The sequence below is a fragment of the Mytilus galloprovincialis genome, chromosome 2, assembly GCF_965363235.1.
Source record: "Mytilus galloprovincialis chromosome 2, xbMytGall1.hap1.1, whole genome shotgun sequence".
NCBI lineage: Eukaryota > Metazoa > Mollusca > Bivalvia > Mytilida > Mytilidae > Mytilus > Mytilus galloprovincialis.
Window position 1 is genome coordinate 30,297,854 of NC_134839.1, and position 23,977 is coordinate 30,321,830.

The 23,977-nt window shown below is 32.9% G+C and overlaps 1 protein-coding gene across 1 annotated transcript; it reads right to left on the reverse strand.

Moving 5' to 3' along the window:
- Nucleotides 1–19,265: 19,265 nt before the first annotated feature.
- On the reverse strand, nt 19,266–22,473 carry LOC143063340 (uncharacterized). The gene is made up of 2 exons (XM_076235440.1): nt 22,397–22,473; nt 19,266–20,807 (listed from the first exon to the last, which is right to left on the reverse strand). Exons 1-2 carry the CDS (start codon nt 22,412–22,414, stop codon nt 19,848–19,850), a joined length of 978 nt encoding a protein of 325 aa, XP_076091555.1. The 5' UTR covers nt 22,415–22,473; the 3' UTR covers nt 19,266–19,847.
- Nucleotides 22,474–23,977: the final 1,504 nt, after the last annotated feature.

Here is a 23,977-nt window from a genome sequence, read left to right on the forward strand (position 1 = left end):
CGAGGCGAAAAAAATTTTGGACTATTTTATGCAGAAAATTATATTTTTTTTCAGACATTAATTGTTCCTGTAAGCACATGTACTCCCCTAGAATCCGACACTGGTTAGATTTTTGTTTAATTTCAAAATACCCACCAATTCATATAATTATATTTCAAACAAAATTTTAATGTTTCTCGAAATTCTCGAAATTGAATGTAATTCATAATTAATTTATTTGATGTAAAAGTTTCCCACCAATCTTATATTTGACATCTCATAAACGGTCTCACCACAGCAGCTTCTGTATAAAGGAACTGAAGTGATCCCCTTTCCGAGCATTTCTCAAAAAACAGCCCCATCACAGCGGCACTTCGGAATATAGGAACTGAAGTGATCCCATTAACGCGTCGCAGGGGACATCATCGAAATTCCTGGTGTCCGTCCATCCGGTCTTGTTTGCACTCTCATGTGTACAATTCTTGCCAGATTTTTATATCATCAGCAATGACAATTTCGAAAATAAGTCCTAAGCTTTGACCTTTTGAAATATAAATTATAATGGAAATCCCATTGCATTTTCTCTGAAGCTTTTATTTCTCCATTAAAAATAAAAGGAAAAGGAAAAACATTATTTTTTATTAGTTATTGCCCTTGTTCCTTGGTTACATAAAATATGTGCAATGCAGGGGACATATGAACTGTGTTCTTTTATTGAAAATAAAATTAATATGTGGACCTAGATAGAAACTGGAATTTACTGATAAGCCTAGGAATGATCAGGTTTTTTTCACGTCGTCTTTCATGTCACTGGAAACGATATCAGGATATGGTGGTTTAGTTGTCAGTTATGTTGTTAGTCAGTTGTAGAAGCAATCGCTCCGCTAGGCTCAATTTCAGATGAAACATGTCCGAGGATCTGTGCATCGTCCTCTGCACTTGCCGTAGCCGACGACGTATAATCTTTTTACGAAAAAAAATCGAGAACACTTTTCTGCGATTTATCCATCTTGTTTTATAACATGAACTAAATTATCCTTAATAAAAGACCACGCATACTTCATCGGAAATAATTGGATGTTATCCTCATATCTTAACCAGTGGCGTAGCTTGCATGTATGCATATCTTTATTTATAATTTTTTTCCTGTCAAAATGATGTGGATGCTTGAGCATCTGAACATACATGCAAGCTACGCCACTGGTTGTATAATATTGTATTTATTTGCCCTTGTCGCAATTTGCTTATATGGTTTACCACTGAATCAATTAGCTTATATCATAGCAGCACTTTAATTTGATTAATTTGCTAATATGGTTAACTCTTGCGTTCTTAACATGAAGAGATACAAGTTTATATATATTAACATTAATATTATAAACTGTAATTGATTTCATAAAAGTGCAGGCATTTTTTTTTTAAATCTGATTTTTTTCTTCGATTTTTTTTGTTGTTACGCATGAAACCCTGGCAACTAAAGTTAAAATGGTAAACGAATTTTGTTTTAAAGACAAATCAGCATCACTCCCAGTATTTCAATTAGGTTAAATAACTCTACAGATTTTTCAGATCGAAGATTTTTTTGTATACTGACGTTGATTACATTATCCGTGACAATTTGTAGGCGAAGTGTACAATTGATCTTAAAACAGGAAGTGGGAATGTTGGTGGAAGCACAATTATCTATACATGATTCAGTTGGTTGTGGGAAGGAGACGTTCATAAGTTACACAGTTTGAAAATGGCTGAGAGGCATTTTGATTTTTTTTTTTTTTTTTTTTTTTATAGTTTTTTTCACTATGCAATGACAAATTGATGGACTATGAGTTTTTTCTAAATCCTAAATATAATTTTAAAATGATTATCTGCAGAAAATTTTCTACTTTCAATGAAGAATTGTAGATTCGTTGCAGAACAGAAATGTGTATTTTGTAAAATTTGTGTTTCTTTTTTTGTAAAATTGTTTGTTTTAAGATTGTAACGCAGTGATGACTGTTGTACCCTTATTTTGACTATTTTATTTATTATGTCTGTTTTGTTCACACATCGATGTAAATATAACGGAATTTGATGAGACTGTCGTAAAAGTGCTATAAAACCACGTTCAATCCACCTTTTTCTACATTGAAAATGCCTGTACCAAATCAGGAATATGGCAGTTGTTGTTCATTCGTTTGATGTGTTTAGTCATGTGATTAGGGACTTTCCGATTGAATTTTCCTCGGAGTTCAGTATTTTTGTGATTTTACCTTTTTGCTACATGGAACAGAGGGTATTCTGACAAGGAATACATTTCAAATGTTAGAAGCCAACAGTTGATAATCACTTGATATTTGGTTCACGGGGTATTTAACTAGGCTATTTACATGAGACAACGGATTCGATGTCCCCATCCACCAGGAAGTTAATTGCTGCACAGACAAACTAGGTCAAATTTCTATATTCTGGGTATTCCTGGAGTAAACATCATTATATAGTCCAAATTATTTACATATTGGAAGAAAATACTCATGATATTTCTTCTTTTTACTCTTGTCATCAAAATATAAAAACAATTCTCAACTATAGCTAGTTAAAATAGCTTCCGCAGTTTCATTGGCGAAAAAACAGCGCACATTGTTAGTTTAATCAACGACCAGATCAAGCCAGTCGCTAAAAAATCTTTGATATTGGTATATTGCTGCTTTTCCAATATGCACACGGCATTTAAGCGTAAAAGCAAAAAGAAAATGCATAGCATTATTGCTGGTATTCAACTTTTTCCATTCATGAATTCTCGGTTCGGCATCTGTCTGATTAATTTGTACGGGAAGACGAAAACGTTCTTTGCGGAGGTTTCTTTATGCTCTACCATGTTTACAATTTGCCTCATTGTGTGGGTCTAGTACGAACAGAATAGATTTTGATTTCGCATCAACAGTTATTTGGGAGGTATTTACGTTCTAATATCATATGCATTAGATACTTTTTAGTCGACCACCAATCCCATCAACTTGCCTGTTAAGAAAGTAAACCAATTCGGTCGTTTGAAATGACCTATCTGAAGAACTGGACTACTTATATGCATAGCAAAATACATGTTTTCTTTAAAATAAACTCACCAGGAGCAGAGTACAATATAAGACATTATTTTAGACATCATAAGAGCAACATGAAGGGACGACCATTTGATATTCTAGTGTGGAAAATAATGTTTTGGAAATGAATATCCAGGACTTGTAAGAGCTGAAAATAAATATCTTACATTGCAGAAGACAAGGGGTGTGAATTTTCTGCAATACAAAATGACAGAAAGAAATAATTCAGTCTAAAAGCATAGCAAAACGTTCCGCTACAAACAAAATCAGAAGACAAGGGGTGTGAATTTTCTGAAATACAAAATGACAGAAAGAAATAATTCAGTCTAAAAGCATAGCAAAACGTTCCGCTACAAACAAAATCCTGCGAAGCAATATCATGTAAATGAATTACCAATCCACAAACATCCCTCAATGGTGGCATCTTTATACACACCCAACATTAAAACGTGCTTTTTATTTAATTGACAATTTGGCTGTGAAGCTTAACTGGAGACGACACCAATAGGACGCTGCTTCATATGTATATCTAAAGACCGCCTCTGGAATATTACCGTCAAACTCTCGATAATGATGGATTTTGGCATCGAAATTCATGACTTTGCAAATTGATATTATTATTATAGTGCGATTGGTTATTTTAAAAAGTTCTATGACGAAGGTTTATTTTATGACCTTAAGTGTGATGCCCGGTCGGCCAAATTAAAGTTTCAAAAAATTAATCACTAGTCCATTTTAATATTGGGGTGTTTTTTTAAAGGTGCTCTCAGTTTTCCTTTCTTCTAAATTTATACAACTTATCTGCCTAATGACTCATTCATTTTAACTAATCCTGTCAGAATTTATGACTCTTAATTAGTGTACATATTATCAATACACATAAATATGTTGGAATCTTAATCATGCATTTTTGTGGTTTATTCAGTTGTCTACGAATATACACGTAACCATTAGCAACAGCTTACTACAACTAATTCACCTACATACCGTTTGATGGGCGTTTTATTTTAAGAACATATTTTGCTTCAAGCTGTTGTCAGGTTACAAAAATAACTCTAAGTAAGATAAAAATAGCACGCGTTCATTATACATACGTAAACTTATTAACATTATTATATGTACAATCCTTGTTTTTTTATGAATGAAATCACAATAGTACATATTCTGTATAAGACAGAGAGTGGAATTAATGTTGTCTAGCATGTAAGAAAATAAAGAAAAAAGAAGAAAAGACGAAAAATACCCAAAAAACAAGGACTTGTATAGTCTTATATCAAATCCATGAACAAACTTAAGATTTGCTTTTTTGAAAATATAACATATTCATATTATTTATTTGTGTTATTTTAATTGTTTGTGTTTTACACTTATAACATATCTTGTTGATATATGGAACTATTTTCCATTTCATGTCCACGTGATTATTTAACGTTATGATAATCAGCTGATATCAAAGGCTAATAAATAGAACAATTGATTTTTTTCCCGAATGAGATTTCTGGTAGTGTATCTTTTGGCAACAGATAACAACGGTCATGACATTAACATTAGAAAAACATACTCAGAGGCAAATATGATCTTTAATTTCTTATGACAATTGTTCTTTATGTTTTTCTCGGTCATTCTGAACTATAAAAAAAGAACATATTGACCTGGTATACTCATCCCTGAAGATGCACAGCTGGTCCCATCACATTATGTGGATTTACAGTTGCGGCACCTCATAATTGTGGTTTAATATATAAAGGTGTTTACCAACCGTAGATACACTAATTACCGTTTTGGCATAGTTTCGTTTTGGGTAGAGTAGGTCAACTCGTCTTAGGGGAATGTCTGGATGTGTTCATGCCTCAGTACGTCAAGTCAATACCAAAGTAAAAACCGACCACAATTTGATGATTCACAACCAGATAATGTTGGATATTTTCAACAAAGAACGCTTGTATTTTAGGAGTCGTAATCAAACAATAAATATATTTATAAAAACCAGTCAAATTGTTGATACACACTTTTGATTAATTTTTCTAATTCGAAATGCGTTTTGCAACCTTTTCAGAGCGTTTTTCTAGCATCTAAATGCATTGCACTTAATGGCTATTTTTGCCAGGCCGAATTTAATTTAATTTCTTTTCCATGTATTCGGTTAAGCAGTGAGGTCCAGTGGCGGATCCAGAACCATTCATAAGGGGGTCCGCTGACTAACCTAAGAGGGACCCGCTCCAGTCATGCTTCAGTGTTTCCCTATATAATCAACCAAATTTGTCCCACGAAAAGGGGGGGGGCGGGCCCCCAGTCCCCCCTCCTGGATCCGCCTATAAGGTCGTTAATAGTAACAAATGCAATACCTTCCGTTGAACTAATAACGTTAATATGTTCAAATATTAATTATTAGTAACTTTTTCGTTTTCACATTTTTAAGTAAAAATTGGCTACGTTTTGCACCTGTCACTTTGAAAATTACACCTGTGTTATTACCTTGTTACCTTTCAAGGTTAATAAATTTGTTAAATATAAGATATGATTCAATTCTTGCCACACAAAGAAAATCTCCACAAATCAAACTTTGGTGTTTAAAGTCGGAAGGATTGCGCAAATTTTAATATATACTAAAAGTCTTTGGGTATATAGTCAGTCATTGTGATGTGGGTACATTTTTGTGGGTTTGGTGAGATCATCAGATACAGTCATTTATATATATTTACATAGGCGATTAAGTTAGCATCTGTGTTTATTTTTAAGGTTTTTGCAATACTTGAAAATATTTTTATTGAGTGTATATTTATCCACCATTTTCTACATTTGAAAATGCCTGTACCAAGTCAGGAATATGACAGTTCTTGTCCATTCGTTTTTGATGCGTTTTGCTATTTGATTTTGCCATGTGATTATGGACTTTCCGAATTGATTTTCCTCTGAGTTCAGTATTTTTGTGATTTTACTTTTTAATCATTTTAATTTGATAATTTTCAAATCTTCTAGTATCCATTAAAGTAACCATGGAAAAAGTTTAGCTTTTTTTATCTATTTATGTACAAATATAAAACCTTTAAAAAAAATAGTTCAAAGACTAAAAGATACATTGGAAAAATTGGGTTTACAGCTGAAATATTGTCCTTTCCAAACAAAAACAAAAAAACAAATTTACGAAAAATCTATTGTTTTTGCCTTTTCATATGAATTTGTTATTTAATAAAGTAATAAAAAATGGCACAATGGCACAATGTTGACTTAATCTTAAAGTACGTGTATAATTCTATTTCATTTATATAAAATATTATTGATGAAACATGATTACAAGGTAAACGCCTCTATTACTGGATAAACTGGTGCCACCTCTTTTCAATCAGCGGTATACTAGTGTTGCCTTTATTCGATCAAACTTCAAGGTTAACAACAAAGAAAATACAACATGCCAAAAGATTTGAAAGTTGCAGATTTAAATTCATCTTGCTCTTTAAATTGCAAAAATTAAGTTTTTTTTAATTTATTTTCACTCCAAAAATTGATTATTAGACAAAGAAAACAATAAATAACCAGTTGACAAAAAGTTTTCTTTTATTCTCTGGATTGAATATTTGAACACTCGACGGGATGCTGAAATACTGGAACTTTTTATATTATGAAAGATAAAAAAAAAAAGCAAAGCGTTTTAATTTGTCTCTGGTTTACCATATTTCCAAGCGACAAGTAGTCACAATAAACCTTATTCTCACGACTTAATCATGTGACCTACTTTACATCACATGGTTTTATAACGGTAAATTTACTACTGATTGTATATTGATCCTTTAATCAACAAATTTAACAAAGAAAAGTCAAAACTTTAAACGAACAAAGAATATCGTAGGGTGTCACTTAATATCTAATCGAATCACTCATGCAATAAGCGTTTGTTTTGTTTCCATTGGAAACCGCAGATCAGAACATCAGCAACAAGTTCAAGTTTAAGCACGTTGTCAAGACTATTCTTGTTTTGGGCGTATCTGTTTAACCAGACAGTCAGCAGATAGTATATCAATAATTCATGTTTTTTTGTTATGCAATGAATGTAAATGCGAGTTCACTACACTTCCGATGAAATGCAAAACAAAATGCAAGATGCATTTATCTTAACATTTGGATCGTAAATAGTGCGTACTGATGTACTGATGTTCCAGTCCTCCTAGTTATATACGGCATCGTAATCGTAGCTACTAAGTCTGATAAAAAACAGTTTTTGAGTAGATGCCTTTATATCTATTTTTGTGTAACTTGTCCAGGTTATTCCATGTTATTCCAGGTTATTCTCTCTCAGTCTATATATAGTTTTTCTCATACGTTATCTGGGAGTAATACATTATCTATTGGACCCAGATGTTACGACATATTATAAATGCAGTATACATTGCATACGCATGTCCTAATATCATAAGCCAAAGATCACTGGGAAAAGAAAACACAAAATCTCAAAGTAAGACCAGTTACTGAGTTAGTATTTGGACCGATCAAAATCACAAGACCTGCTACGAATGCATGAACCATAAGCTGCTTAGCGATTCCTAACCTATCATTGAGTTTTACACTAAACCTAAAAGGCTATAAACTGTATGTTGGATTTGTATTTTAACCATCATCCTGCATAATAACACATTCGTGATTTTTACGCATTCAATTCAATAAATTAAGTTGTTTTTATCTTTATGTAAATTTTTGCTTAAATATCTAAAATCTAGTACAGGAGTCCATGTCCTAACGGTTATTTATAACGGACGCATTTAACCCCATTTTGACCCTATTTCAAATCCCGCTCCATAGAATACGGTCCCACCTGTCCGACATCTGTCTACCTGAGGTAAAATTCAATAATTTCTTTACGAGAAGTAATCTAAGTTGACAAGTGCAGATGTTTGCTTTATAACGGTTGCTTACAAAGAATCAAAATCTCCAAAAATCATTAAAACATAGTGAAATTGATTGGAAAAAAGTAGGCCTGTAGTCAGGGCGAGTTGTGCGTCATCTGTCGGATTGAATGCGTCATCGATTTATGTGATGTTCGTTAAATAATTCAGTTTTGTAAAGAAGTATTAAATAACTTACAACATAAACATTTATATGTATCTTAATGTTACTGTCTTTTAATCTCTATATTTCCTCTGATTGTGCGTTGATTTAGTACAGAAATGCATAAAACGAAGCTGCATTCACGCATCCCGTTGCTGCATCTCGAAACTGAATAATAAAAAATTTAAAATCTGAAGGTTAAAAGCAACTGTTATTCTAAAAAAAAACAACACTTTTAAGCATTCAATCCAGGTGGCAAACAACTATCCATTTGGTAAATAAACTTATAATCAAACAAATTTCACATCTCCTTCTCAATTGTATTTTCAGCATCAAAGTATACACAAATCACCAACCGTCAAAATGGGAGGTAAAGAAGACACCAAATGATCGGAACTCCTTGTTATTAGCTTCCTTGTATAAGCAACAACCCTTTATCAATTATAAAATACAAGTTCTACACTGCGGAATATAGTTTTACCTCGGGGATCCTTTATTCTATCTGTAGGCGCTGTTGGAATAATGCAAGATATACTCGTCAGAGTATTTTGAGGATTTATGTTGGGATGACCGCTTAAATGTTTAACTACGCCACATTTAGTACATGTCTGTCCCAATTATGCATGGCGCCTGTAAAACAGTGTTTGTTTTTGTATATGGTATTTTTCCTTTTATTGTTTAGTACATAAATCAGGAAGTTACATTTCTCGTTTTAATATTGTTTTACATTCAGCTAGTGCCATTTGGTCTCTGGTGGACAAGTTACACCATATGGCAATCATACCACACTGGCCTTATTATTTTCATATGTATGATTTGTAATATTTCAATGCACAGAAAAGAAATAGCCAGGTCATTCTGTACTAAGTATGCTTGAGCTATTTTCTTTTTTGTAATAAAACAAAAAAAAAACAAAAAATAAAACACAAAAATGGCAACGGTCGTGTTCCGAATGTGTGTACAATGCCATTATGGAATAGTAACTTTAAGTCCAGTTTAATCTGAGTAAATATAAAATGACAAACTTCATATTTTGTTTTAACTAAATACTTTACATGCAATCCTTTTTTTTGCTGAAAATTTTAAAATCAAGACATTTCATTTGTTAAATTCAGAAACGTAAAGCTTTAGGCATATCATTTTAATTATCAGACGAGTTCTTTGACTGAACTGGATCCCTGCATCCATAAACATAGCGTTGAGCAAGCAGTAGTTAAATACTTCGACAGAAATAATAACGATTGGAATCAGGCATATTGTCCATAACCTTAAAGAAATTTAATCTCAAAGACGAGGCAAACTAAAGGTTAAAAAAAAATACAGCAGCTTTAGTACAATAGGTACATTTGCACCCTCATATATATATCAAATAATTGATTATTACTCTTGACATGTTTTATTTATTAATTGATTATGAATTTCAGTAATTAAATGTTCTCAAATATTGAGGCGAGGAACAATGTATTAAAGTTTGTAGATTATACATTTGTACCATAAATAGGATGTACTGTAACCAAACTCGGACATACGTTTTGATACTATACATAATATATTGATTGTTTACAAAATATGTTTTATGTGATACATTTCTACATCTACTTAAAAAAAGTTAACGATGGGTTTTTTGTCTGATCTAAATTTACCAGATTGATATTTTGTAAATATATTATTAACTACTCTAAAATCCTTGTGATAGGAAAATCCCTTTCAACCTGGGAAACCTATAAATAGGAAGTAAATTGGGGAAATTCCATGTACACACACAAAGCAAAGCAAATATTTGGCTCCACGCCAAGTAGGACATGTCGCTGACTGGTTCAACGATCAGTTGATTATTGACGCTATCCTATACGATCTCTTCCGAGATGAATCGTGAAGTCTCGGAACTTTTCCATTCATGAGAGGTATAAACATGAGTATTGATCAACAACAAAAACTGGCGGAAAGACAATTTGTAAACATGTTTACGTTTTAAACGTCCTATAGCTGATTGTTTACGTCAAACAGGCTATTTGCAAGCTTTTATATTTTCAAGGTCGTTTCATTTTCGTCAGAAAGTTGAAGACAATTGATAATGATGTTTATTTTGTTTTATTTATGCAATTTAAATTTGCATTATGATGTCACAATTGCAATTTACAGCGAAATGGACCCCCCCCCCTTTTTCTAGTTTTTACAAATAATATTCTGTAATATTTGAACTTATTTAATGTGCTGTGCTCTTTTCCATACAATATTGTAAGAACAGTATAGTTTATACATTTTAACCTTCTAATAATAACTATAAACTGAATACACATAAACAAAACAAATATTGAAAAAGGGGGATCCATTCCACACGCGCGTGTGACTGCAATTAACATGTTTTATCTTTAATGAGGTCAAATTACAGAATGGGCCCCACCCCCTTCTATATTATAGATATCAGTTTGCATTAACTGATAATAGCAAGGTATAAATAAGGGCCGGTATAGCCCACCAGGCTGTATATCTCTCCTGTGATATGACTGATTTTCTGGTTTACACCGCTTTTTTGGGGGGAGAAACCCATTTATAAAAAACAGTACCATGCCAAAGCATACTGAAGGTCTATGTCAATTTGCTAATAGGTATAATCTATATAACTGAAATATTATTTGTTTCATTTGTGGGATTTTGGTGTTATTTTGTACCGTTAATTGCATTGTAAAAAAGGTGGTTTCCAGTGGCTCTGGTGACTCCAACAGATTTTACCCCTATACCTCCTTGTAAAACCAAAGAGAATAACAATAAGAGAGACATTTACAAATATGATTTGATAAGATGCCAACTGGTTTTAAATGAAAATAAGATATCTGAAATATTTAGAGCAATCGATAAAAAGTGATCTAAGTGTAAGTAAATGTATAAACTGGGCAATCTGCAACCGATACGATTTTTGTTCTGAGTATGCATGAACTAATTATACTGCTAAACGCCAAGAAAGAAAAAAAAAATAAATCAATCTTTTCTCCTTACAACATTGTCTATACAGTTTCTTAGTAAGATAATACTTATATTAAGATTTTAAATAACTTCATTGTCAAAAATTATACGATCGGTTACTGCATTTAATTTGGACATATTTCAGAACAACCATGCATGTAAAGTAACATCTAGAGTTTCCACATATCTCCTTAGCTTCACTGTATGCACTAACCATGCACTATAAATCGAAAATAAATATTGATTATCATTGAGTGACCTTGCACAGAAGACCAGGATGTACGTTGTTTTAACGTCCAGTCTTTGCATGGGGCTTTACCTTTGTATTGATATTATATAATGTGCATATTTCCGTATGGCAGTTTATTCGGTTATTCTAGACTACAAATATATTCTTTTCGTACGGCTCCATTGCTGATAACGATTGTGATGATTTTTTTCAAGTGCGCATTTAGGGGCAACGCAGGGGACCGGCTTCATTATGGAGCTACATATAAATGTAATGCATAGACTTTTAACATGTCCGACTCCAAACATTGTCTAGTTTGTCGCCTTCTTTCTAATTGTTCTGGTTACAATCTTATACCGTTTAAGGTCATGCAGCTCTTCATTACAATGTACTATCCGATTTTTATAGTTCTTAAGATTTGCACATACTCCACTGATCCATGTTAGGGTAACGTTGGAGCGCTCGTAAACATCTTTAAACCTGTCGCATTCTGTATTTGCCTGGCTAGAGCCAGAACCATGCAGTACGTAATCCTGACCTGACTTTAGGTACCAATTCGATTTAGTTACACCTAAGCATGGAAAGCAGATACTAAAAGTATCTGGCCTTGAAGATTCTTTCTGATTCGAAGTGAGATCCGTTCTATGGGAAATGATTACGCATACTTTACGGTTCCGATATACCTTTTTTCCGTGTCCAATTTCAGTTTATACACAAACGTCACGTTAGACCCATATGCAACGATGGGAGCTCGAGAATTACAACGTCGTCTCCATGCGAACCATAACTGATGGATGAAGTCACCAGTGAAATGTTAATGGGTAGGGCGAGTTCCCTTATGAAACAACATATATATGGCATACACATTTGATCAGTCCTAGTCATAATGCTGCCCTCCTTTAACCGGTCCATTTTCAAAATCCTAGAAATAATTGAAATCTATCTAAATCGTTCCATTTTCTAAATTTGCTCAGTGGCAAAACTATGCTGATAAACAGGAAAGTGTCACGCTATAGTATAATACGATATTTACGATTTCTCAACCTCTACATTGAAACATGAATTATCCCGGAATTATCCAGTGGTTGTCGGCGCTGTATCTCATAGGAGGTTTCCCTATCCATTTAATGTCTCAATAAATCTGTATAGTAACAGCTAGAAAAAGATGTATAAATATTTTTCATCCAGGATTTATGGAATCATTAAAAACAAAATAGATTGCAATTACTTATATTTATTTAATATCATGTACCTTACTGGTCCGTTCATTACAAAATCCTTGTTGTGTGTATATGCTTTATTTAATCGAGGTAGAAATGTGAGTTTTCTTAATAAATATAGTGTAATAGTATACATATCAACTACTATAATCCATTGCCACTTGAGTACTCAAACGCAAGTGCAACATAATTAACTGCATACAAAATAAGTGCATGACTTATATGCTAAATAATGAAAATGACACAATGTTACATGACTTATGCTTAATAATGAAAATGACACAATGTCACATGACTTATGCTTAATAATAAAAATGACACAATGTCACATGACTTATGCTAAATAATGAAAATGAAACAATGTCACATGACTTATGCTAAATAATGAAAATGACCCAATGTCACATCCTCTTGCTCTTGACATTGACCAATACTTGAACATTTTATAGCTTTGCATGGTCTACTTTCATAAACTGCCTTATCAGTATTTGCGCAAAAACCTAATTATCCCATAGAACCAGGAAACCCACCTTCACTTATCAAATCACCACTGCGTCAAAAGACTAGAATCGATACATTATCAAATCCAGTAAATAGTGGCAGCTGACGTCAGCAATAAATGTTTTTTTACTAAAATTATTGGTTTTAATCAACATTTTCTTTTCATTTGTAACATATACTTTTTAAATTACCCTTATGGCTATGTTCCATTAAACAGTTACGTATGAAGGGAACAGATTTGTGATCAATTTTTTTTATAGGAGACGTGCACTATATAAAGTTACAAAATGAGCAGAAAACCCTGTAAGGATCTAATGATGTGATGAAAGCTATATATATGAGGGATCCATTGTGGAGAATACTTCATTGCAGGAACTGACTAGAAGATGTTTACTGTATCTATCACAACCATCGATCGGGTTGTGGTGCTCTCTCAACCATCGATCGGGTTGTGGTGCTCTCTCAACCATCGATCGGGGTTGTGGTGCTCTCTCAACCATCGATCGGGGTTGTGGTGCTCTCTCAACCATCGATCGGGTTGTGGTGCTCTCTCAACAAATACATTTGACAGTGGCAAGACATACAGTATTATCAAGATTCACTTAATATGATGACATGAGAGCAGCAATGATTCCAGATTTCAATTAAGAACCTTGCTTTATTATTTTGATGGACAACTGCAATGTATATAAATTAAGTATAAATATTTATAAAACAGCATTACATGTGCCAAGTACTAGCTCCCTGATGAGCTCCCGAAGATTATTCGGGTGTGTTTGTCTAATTTGTCTACGTACTTTGCCATATTGGTTTTAACTTTAGAAACAAATCCACCCTTCTGCCTTTTATGCTCCCTTTGGTAGCCTATTCATTTTTATATACTTTGAAGCGGTCAATGAAAGGAGTTGTGCATGGGTTGTAAGATTTTATCTTACCTCTATATGTATTGTGACTAAGTTACAAATGATCTCCGACTAGCTGAACTAAAGTTATTGAAAACGGGCGAACGGACCACTATATACTCCTAGATCTCCAGCTTTTATATTGTCAACATGATACTTCTAGGGTTCTAATAAGGTTTTTCTTTTGTGTTGATTAGGTCAAGTACTATTATACTATATTAACCATGATGGGTTTGTTTTAAGTATATGTCTTCTTGTACGTACTGTTTTGCTCCAGCAAAATCAACATTGGTTTACCATTATTCTCACTAGTTTTATTTCTGTGCTGCTTTGTCCGAGTAGCATTGACATGCATGGTTTACTATTGACAGGTTTATTTCTCTGCTACTTTGTCCCAGTATAGCATTGACGTGCATGGTTTACTCTTGAAAGGTTTTATTTCTGTGCTGCTTTGTCCCAGTAGCATTGACATGCATGGTTTACTCTTGACAGGTGTTATTTATATGCTGCTTTGTCCAGGTATAGCATTGACATGCATGGTTTACTCTTGACAGGTTTTATTTCTGTGCTGCTTTGTCCCAGTAGCATTGACATGCATGGTTTACTCTTGACGGTTTTATTTCTGTGATGCTTCGCTCCAGCAACAACATAACATGAGTTTATTCTCATCAGTTTTTACTTATGTGTTGCCTTGCTTCAGCAACGTGAACATGAGTTTATTCTTCCTAGGTTATACTTCTGTGCTGCTTTGCTCCAGTAACACGAACATAGATTTATTCCTTAACAGTAGGTATATATATATATTGATATGTTGCTTTGCTCCTGCAGTCATTTTAACAATAGTATTCAAACCCACAGTATCTTGATTTAGAATTATCTGTAATATGGTAATATATATGTCATTTATAGAAAAAGTTTTTTTTTCTTTTCTTAATAATATATCGGAAGAGTGTCAGTTGCTTTGCCAATTATCTTTGACCAATGTTTGTGTGCAGTGTGCAGTGATCCACGATCCTACGCGGCTCATGATCTTGAGGGGAGTTTAAGGCCGATTCATAACCTAAATAAGTTATATAGGAATTCTTCATACACTATAGCTTTAAAGAAGTTTAAACTATTTTCTAACTTTATGAAAATATAACAAGAAGCAAAAAAGGGATTTAATGTCCGGTTATAAAAAGTTAACTGAAGTACTTCCGTCAGTAAGAAGAGTTGGATTTCCAACATATATTTACCGGGTTTTAAAGTAACACAGATGGAATATATTGCAATGTGTGGTCGTTGATTGTACTTTGGCGAAATACGGGTTATAAGGAAATAATCAACTGACCTCAAGAATTTTCTAAGATGTTTTCCTGTGTTGGTGGTATAGGTGGCTATACAGAGATAGGAGTGCGGTTCAGTCGCATTTTGATTCCGGCATATTTTTTTAGTTATGAAAGTTCTTGTGCAACAAAACTCCTTTTTTGACATCTGATGACCGATTTTAAGGCCCTTTAAAGTAGGCGTTTATCAACATAAAAATTGCATCCTTACAAGGCCGTAGCTAGGCATCTTATTTTAGTGAGGCAAAATAATTGAGCCTGGCGAAGCGAGGCGAAATTTTTTTTGGAGGGTATGAAATGAATGGTGCAAAATCCTGCATTCTAGGCATTTTTACAGAGTTTGATAATGTTTTGAATTTGGACACTTTTTATATATTTTTTTTTATATTATAAGACTTTTACTAACACCAAATTTTTAACAACTTTATTAAATTTATATGTAAGATAATCATCCAAATATCACTGATTTGAGTCTGCTGCCAGAACATAGAACAAACATCGATTCAGTAGAGATTGCCAAATTTTTCTATGGCCGGTTCAGTCAACTCGTTTCAGAATCATAATTTGGTCTGCCGATAGCACAATCTCTTGCCACTCATGCATGCTCTTTTCCAAGTTTTCAGTCGTTTCAGGGCAGTCTGTTTTTCTAAAGGAAGCACATTATCATCAACACAATGATCAATGTCTTCTTCCAATTCCTTCTCCATCAGCAATTTGGTAGCAGCATCGGTAGTAACAGTTTTGTTTGCAAAAGGGAATTAAGCTTTCCTGTAAGCACCATCATACAGTTGCAGTTACAAAATATTAAACTCGCTTTTATGCTGACAAAGAGTAGACAAACTAGGGATAGAATGAGATAAGATAAATGTATATGATTCTATCTATAGAGTATATATGATATGGGTACAGGGGAATTGGAATGGAGTTTTTGACGTTTACATGTAGGTCCATAATTTCAAATTATTTCTGGAAATAGTTGGTGGTATTTTAGTTCCAGAATCTATAAATTTAGGGGTTAGGGGTATGGGTTGTCGATTCCGAAACCCCGAATATAAAGAAACGAAATTCCGTAGTCCCGAATAAGTAAAGACAAAATCCTGTGTTAAAGGTTCTACCATTCCTCAATAATATCAAATTGGAATATGGGATATTCTTTCAATTTTTAAGGTTAAAGAAACATGGATAGAAACTAATCCATGCATGTTTCATATTATTTATATTTTATTTATCCGTAAAGAGAAAGATTAAAGTTCGTGAAAGGAATACGCAGACAGGACTGCCCCCTTGCGATGACTTGATTTGTCAAAAGTTGGTTAAACGGAGAAATGAATACGTAGACAGAACTGCCCCCTTCCGAAGACCAGTACTCGATTTGTCAGTCTACTTATCGTTTTTGGATTGTTCTAATGAAGTTATATACAATACTCAGACTCTGTTCACAAAAAAACTAGTTTACTAGAATTATTCCTTCTTTACCTTCAGTGTCGCTTTTCCTTTTCTGCAAGAGCCTGTTTTTAACTAGAGATCCATGATGATTATCATTACTAGGTTAATGTTATCGAGAAACATCACCCGTTGAGATGCTGAGTTATATCCAGGAAGAATAGTTTAAAAGGAATGATGACAAGTTATATAGAAATTAAGGTTGAGACAGAACAACAAATGACTATTATATTGATATATATGTATAAAAAAATAATCAGTGTCGAAATTTTAGTGAGGCTTACCTCAGGGGTAGCTACGGCCTTGTCCTTACTAGCTCGGTTGATGGTTTTTTTTTTCTGATTTTGTAATCTGTATTTTCAAATATACAAATGTACAGACCGGTCATAAGTCTTATTTACACACATTTTCACGCAAAGTTTTCGATTCTTTTGCTAGGTGCGGACTAAGCATTTAATGTTAGGGTGTTTCTCAGAGAATTATTAATAAGAGGACATTGATCAAACTGTTGGCTGTAACCTTAATGTTTTGACATTATGAACTACGCCTGCTTTATGGAATTTATGGATGTTTAATTTATATATATGTATATAACTTCGTTCCTCTTTATAACTTGGATAGGCAACTGTACTAGATATCTCTTAGAAACGTGTCACTATAGTTTTTCTTGAAAATCCGGGTATGAAGGAGTATGTATATATATTCAACATCAAACTTGTATTAATGGACCTCTTTCAAGTATCCTTGGATGGAGTAATAAATTGACATTTTTTTGCAGGGTTCTTTTTTGTTGTTAGGTTGCTGTCTCGTTAACATATACACTATGTTTCCTTTTATTTATATTTCATTTTTAAAATGAATTTAGAGTGCGGGTAGTTTGATCACTTGTGTATCCTAATGAATATTATAACCCTGTTTCGTGGAAAAAATTGATAAAGAATATCCTGGTATATTTGTTGTTTTCGTACATGCAGGATTTTTTTTTGTGTTTAATTTGCAATGTAATCATTTTCCCTGTCCGCTTCTCAAAATCAAAACCGACTTCTTACATAAAACATATAATAAAAGTGGTTTTGCAGTTCATCAAATCTCGTGACCTTCCTTTTCCAGTTGTCGTATTTTTCCTACGCTTCATCGATAGTTTACATATATTGACCTATGTGGTTGGTTTTTTTTTAAATCATGACGAAGTGTCACGGTCTCGGACAATATCAAGCTGATTATGACGTCAGCAGTATGTTTTCCTATCTAAATAGTTACCGTTAGTATAGTATTGATCTTAAATATCGATTTATATTACAGTAATCAAGCTACAGCATTTGTTGACAAACAAATATGTTTCAGCGGAGGCGGTAGAACATGGGAGTGAGAAAGATTCAGTTGTGTAGGCGAACTTCACCCTGATTGTTGGGATTGAAAGAAGTTTAGTTCATGTCGTAACTTAGAACACGTAGAAGTACTTCAATATCCTTAGAACTTCTGACCAATTTTGTAAATTAATATACATTGTATCGATGACCTTTTCCCTTGCCTCCAAGGCAATTTTGTTGCGTAACTGGAATTTATATGTGTGTATTCCCATTGTCAATCGAACAATCAATCGCTAAGGTTGTCTTTGTGTCAATTTAATAGTGACCTTTGTGTGATTTGTATTACCCCTAATAAAAAGATCAAGTTAAAACACAAATTCAGCATGTTTTTAGTAGTCAAATTATAGACTTTTAGCTTGTAGTCCAACAGATATCATATATTTCTTAAACCAACTTCAGTAAGACTTCATAAGCAATGTTTCTGGTGTTTTGTTTTTTTGCTATGTGAATTTGATGTTGAATATGTTTTGTATATTATTTACATGTTTTACATTATGTTTTCAAATAATGAAGTCTTTTGGTAACTTGTCTATTTTTGGCCAAAGAAACGCTAGACAAATTTGAACTCATCCGTTCAAGGTTATTGCTTTCATCAATTCAATTGTTAATTTAGCGTCGATCCACAGCTGACTGGTAATGCAGAGCAAAGGTCATCGAGGTCACAAGTGTCAGGACCATTAAGATGTCAATAGCCAATAGCCCTGGGCAAACAATGTTTTTATGAAATAGCTGAGAAAATCACCACCCATGAAACTGCATCCCTTAAATCATCAATTTGATAAAATGGTTGTTCTTTGAGCTCGGTCAAGTGCAAAAAGGTCCATTGTTTTAGGCATTGAGTTCATGACCATCAATGTAGGTCAAACATTTACTCATGTCATGTTGTACAAATTTCGATACTAAATTTGATAAGTTCACAATTCTTTTTCAATCAAGATGCTATAAGTAAAGTGTTGCTTGCAACATTTTTTTTTACCCATGAATTAGGCTAACACTCATTGAATGCGTGAAAGATTAAGAACCAACAAATATTGCTCAAAGAGGACAATAGTGAATACTAAAAAATAACTAAATATGCTAAATGATGCATCCTCAAATGGAAATATGATACTTTGGATCGATGTGCAGTGTTCTCAGAAGTGTGTTTTGGTTAAGGCTCAATAGCCATTGAAAAATACATCACACCTTTTTGATAAAATAATAAGTGAAAATAAATAAATTTTAAATATTTTATTTTTATTATTTTTGTAGGATTTTTTTTTTACTTTTTTTCTCATCATATTCATAAATAAATAAATATTCTATCTACATACAATAAACATTCATAACATATAAATACAGTCTTAGTTCATACACATAAAATCTGTCCACACTCTCTCATTTGCATATGATTAAAAATTATGATTCACAATCAGTGACACAATGACATGTAAAATTTTGACATGGTTCGCTGATTCATACGTTCATGAACAATGCACTCTCATCCAACAAAGACATTTTCCCGATCCATACTTAAGTCAATAATTTATTCTCATTCACTCATTATTTGATTAAAAGTTTGTATTGTTCAATTTGTAAAGGCAGTGTTGTTATTGATCTCCCATTTAACCGTTAAAGTGTCACTTAAAATCAATCGATAAACCAGTGTGTACCTGTGTACTACCATCTTGGGTAAACAATTTATTTATCTGGATTTAATCCAAAGTTAAGTCCGGTCAATCCTATTTTTAAGTCTTTGGCAAGGATGGACGAAATGAGCGATTTGTTTTGCAACCAATAAATCACTGACCATGATTATCATACAGTTAATGCTATTGGAGTTGGCATGGTAACCGAGTCCACAACGTTCGAACCACAATAAATATTTCCTTTGTCACTAAGTCCGTGATATCCACTTATTGATTTTGTTGTGTTTAAATTAGTGTAGAACACTTCGTCGTTTTCTTCATCGCTATCTTCATCGTCCGCTTCGTCGTCTGCATCATCGCTTGTTGTCCGAGACATATCTTCACAAAGACCACCTAAACTTGTATTAAATACATTTACTAAGGTTGTCATTTGAGAACAGTCTGTTTGCATATCTTCTGTATCTTCGTTAAAGTCAGAAAGTTTTTCATCACATTCCAAACGTCGTTTTTTAATCACGATTACATCATGATCATCCTCTGTTTGTGATTGATCATGATCATGCCTCCGTTTACTAACGCACCCAGAACAGTTGCTGACGTAATCGTTGACCTCATTTGAATCAGTACATTGACTCTCAGAGAGAACATGTCCATTGTGATGCGTATATGTCACTTCACATTTTTCCGTTGTATTATCACAATGAGGATTGTCTGAAACATTTTCATTGTCCACTTTAGAACATTTTGGCGGTGCATTTTCTTTGTCTTCTTGACATGATCTGTTGACTCTATAATCAGTTTCTAATCGCGACCTTTTTACCGCTAGGCTATTGTGTGTACTCAACTGTAAACTTGTAGTATTTGAAACAGAAGAATTTTGATTACTTATCTGTTGATTTGAATGTCCAATTTTAGAATCCGAATTCTGTTGAGCCTTCTTTGCAAGCATTGTTTGTAAATTTTCCATCATATAGGCACTCCGTGCTTTATGTAATACACTAGCTACGAGTAAGTTTTTATGTAAGTTTATCCCTCCACGTTTCTGTCTTGATGCTGCAATCTTTCCCAATGAAAGTGCAATCAGTCTTTGATATTCTGTAGCCATTATATTCTTTCCGAACAGACTTTCCTAAAAGTAAACAATAAGTCCTAGTAATTAATACAATATTTGATCACTGTTTGATAGCGATGTGATCTACACGCGTATAGCGTAGTTAATGAGCAATAACACATACAACATCCTGTTTTGATATCTTAGACTGCCCTGTCTGCCGGACAACCAATCAAAATTAAGGGAAAATCGTGACGTAGAAATTTTGACCAATCACAAACCAGGAAACACGCAAGAATTTCCCTAACATGTGTTCGGCTAAAAATAGATTGACCTCCAAATAAAGAAAAACAAAAATATCGTCATAGCGCCGAGTTCATTCACTGCAGCTGAGTCACGCTATGAGGTGTTGAACAGTGACTTGTCCGATCGGGTTTTTAACCACAGGCCCACTGAATTTAACAAAGAAAAAATCTTCCCTCGAAATATGTTATATATGAGGATTGTGTATTTAAACAGATGAATTTAAAATTTACACATATTGAAATATACAAGGTTACATGAATAATTAGTAATTTATGTAGTGTACAACCCATTCATAAATCATTTCCTGGAGGAAATACACGTTACAAGTATTTCCTCAGTATGACTGTGATTTTACACACATACCATCGATTAATCAATCATCATGCGATCATTATTAAACAATGTAATTGTTCGCTGTCCTACGCACAAATAACCCAAGGAAAAACTAATATTAAATATAGCGGTTTATTGGGATTCTAACTTATAAATTATCTTTAAACACGCACATAATTATGTAACGGGACTGAATATGATTATGAAGTGAAAGAAACGAATTGACAAAAAAGCAAAATGTTTATTGAAGTGTGAAGATAATTTTATTTGCTCTTTTTTTGTTTAATATCCAGGGTTCAATATCTAGGATTTACACATTAATTATGTAATTAAAATACCAGATTGTAAACACACACAGTACGTTAGCCAGGCATAACCATTATCAGATCTTATCAGATCAGCTATGATTATAATAACATGTAACTTGATATATTTTATCTCTTGTTAGAATAATAATTTATAAAATCCGATTATAAGAATAAAAGATATGACCTAACTCAGCTAAAACGCCTCGCCCAATGTATTAAACACACTAGAATTGTTTCTCTTGGTAATTTCCTTATTCTAAGGGTGAATTGCTGAGAAATGGCACACGACTTAAATATATATTTCAGTCACAAACCTCTTATCAAACCTATAGGCTATAGTTTGCAAAGAGGTTTGTGAAAAATATATTTTAAGCCGATATTTGTTAATGCATATTTTATCAACTCTATTCAGTCTGTGGTAGGGTACGGTTCGTGTTGCTCAGTCAATGGAAGTACAATCAAGTATATAATTCGTATTAAATACATCCATGCTCAGTTTTTCGGTCATGTGAATTTGTTTATACCTTTTTAATGGCATTGTCAATTTGTGTTTTTTCTGCATAAAAATGTAACAAGGATCAAATTCTTTCTTTCACGATAAAAATGTCTATTATTAATCACTATTAAATTTAGTCGCCCCGCTAATACATCAATTTTAGTTATTATAATCATAAACATAAAATATTTGAGTGTAAAAATAAGTGCCTAAAAATAACTTACCATGATTAGTTTTTCCATTTCGATGTTGTTTGACAAATAGGTGATTTATTGAATACAAAGGTTTTTATGAAATTTATCTGTCAGAACTGGATTTTTCCAGTAATACGCTTTATCTAATTTTAACTGTCTAAAAATAGAACATAGTAAAACCCAAATATAGATCTAGAAATTGCCAGTAATCACTTTTTTAGGAGTCTTTGACTATTGTGAAAGTTTTCTTTATTAATTACGCAATTTACAAATATGCGCAAGCATAATCTTGTGCATAAGCTCAGTCAAATTGGTTGTCGATATAATTATCAGGTCATTTGATAATTTGAAATTGGTTTTGATGGCGTATTTTTTTAAAAGGTAAATTCGGATTTATTCTTAAATGGTTTAGACTGGGGACGATTTAATAGACGGCGTGCATAAATCTGAGTCCACAAACGTAACGTCTTCAAATAACTGAAATCATTTACGACGTTGGCATTTCCCCCCAGAAAACAAGCGCGTAACAAAAACACTGGACACTTAGTTTATCACATAACTTTAAATATTTACGTTCAACATATTTCTTTTTTCTTTCGAACAAAAAAGTGCAGCAAATGCACATTCTGGAAATATAAATAAATATATGCTAAGAGCAGTGCAATGGAAATGATTAGCGACTATGTCGTAAACCCTTTTCAGAAAATAGCGTTAAAACGTCATTTCTTTAGATTGTAACATAATAGCTGGACATTAAAAAAGTTCAGGTGTTCAGTCGAGACTATCTAATCATTCATATTTTGCAGATTATCTTAAACCTCTGGTTATGCACATTTTGAATACCAAGTCATTTTTAAATAAAAAAATTGCAATTACATATTTTTCTTGCCGATTCTTCCATTTCGATTATTAGTCCTCCCAAATTACTACTTCTTACACATAACGAAGATAATTCCAAACTTATCTACCATGATCGTTTTTGATTTTTTTTTGCGATGAATTTCGTGTGATGTCCGAGTCCGAATCCGAACAATTCTGTAATACGAAAATGCAGGGAAATATGTTGAATTTGTATAAGTTTTAGGTAAAAAACTCTAATTTATGCTTATTTAATGTTACAAGTTACATCGTTTTTTTGCCGTTTTCTATATGTCCGTTTCATGCTGTATAGATTAAATTTTAATTTACCTTACTATTAATGTGGATTTTAATGGCATGCATTTATTATTTTATCATAAAAAAATTCTTATTCTTATTTTTATTCAAAAATATTTTAAACACGGTTGTATAGAACTATTTAAAAAGCGCATTTTACAGTTGCCGTCAACTTTGTGCAACATAATTCTTAATAGAATGGCACTTGTATATGTTTTAGTATTTAAGCTAATGATATTTTACTGTTAGTTTTGATATACAACATGTTTTATAAATGTTATCAAATATTTCATGTTATACGCAATGTTTTATATGTATATTGGAATTATAATGTTCTATACAAGTGGTGAGAATTTAATAAAATATTGAATCTCCAAGTTGAATCTATAAAATTTGTGTATGATTCATCATGTTAATTTAAGTTGAATTATAATTTATAATGCAGTTTTTCATAAT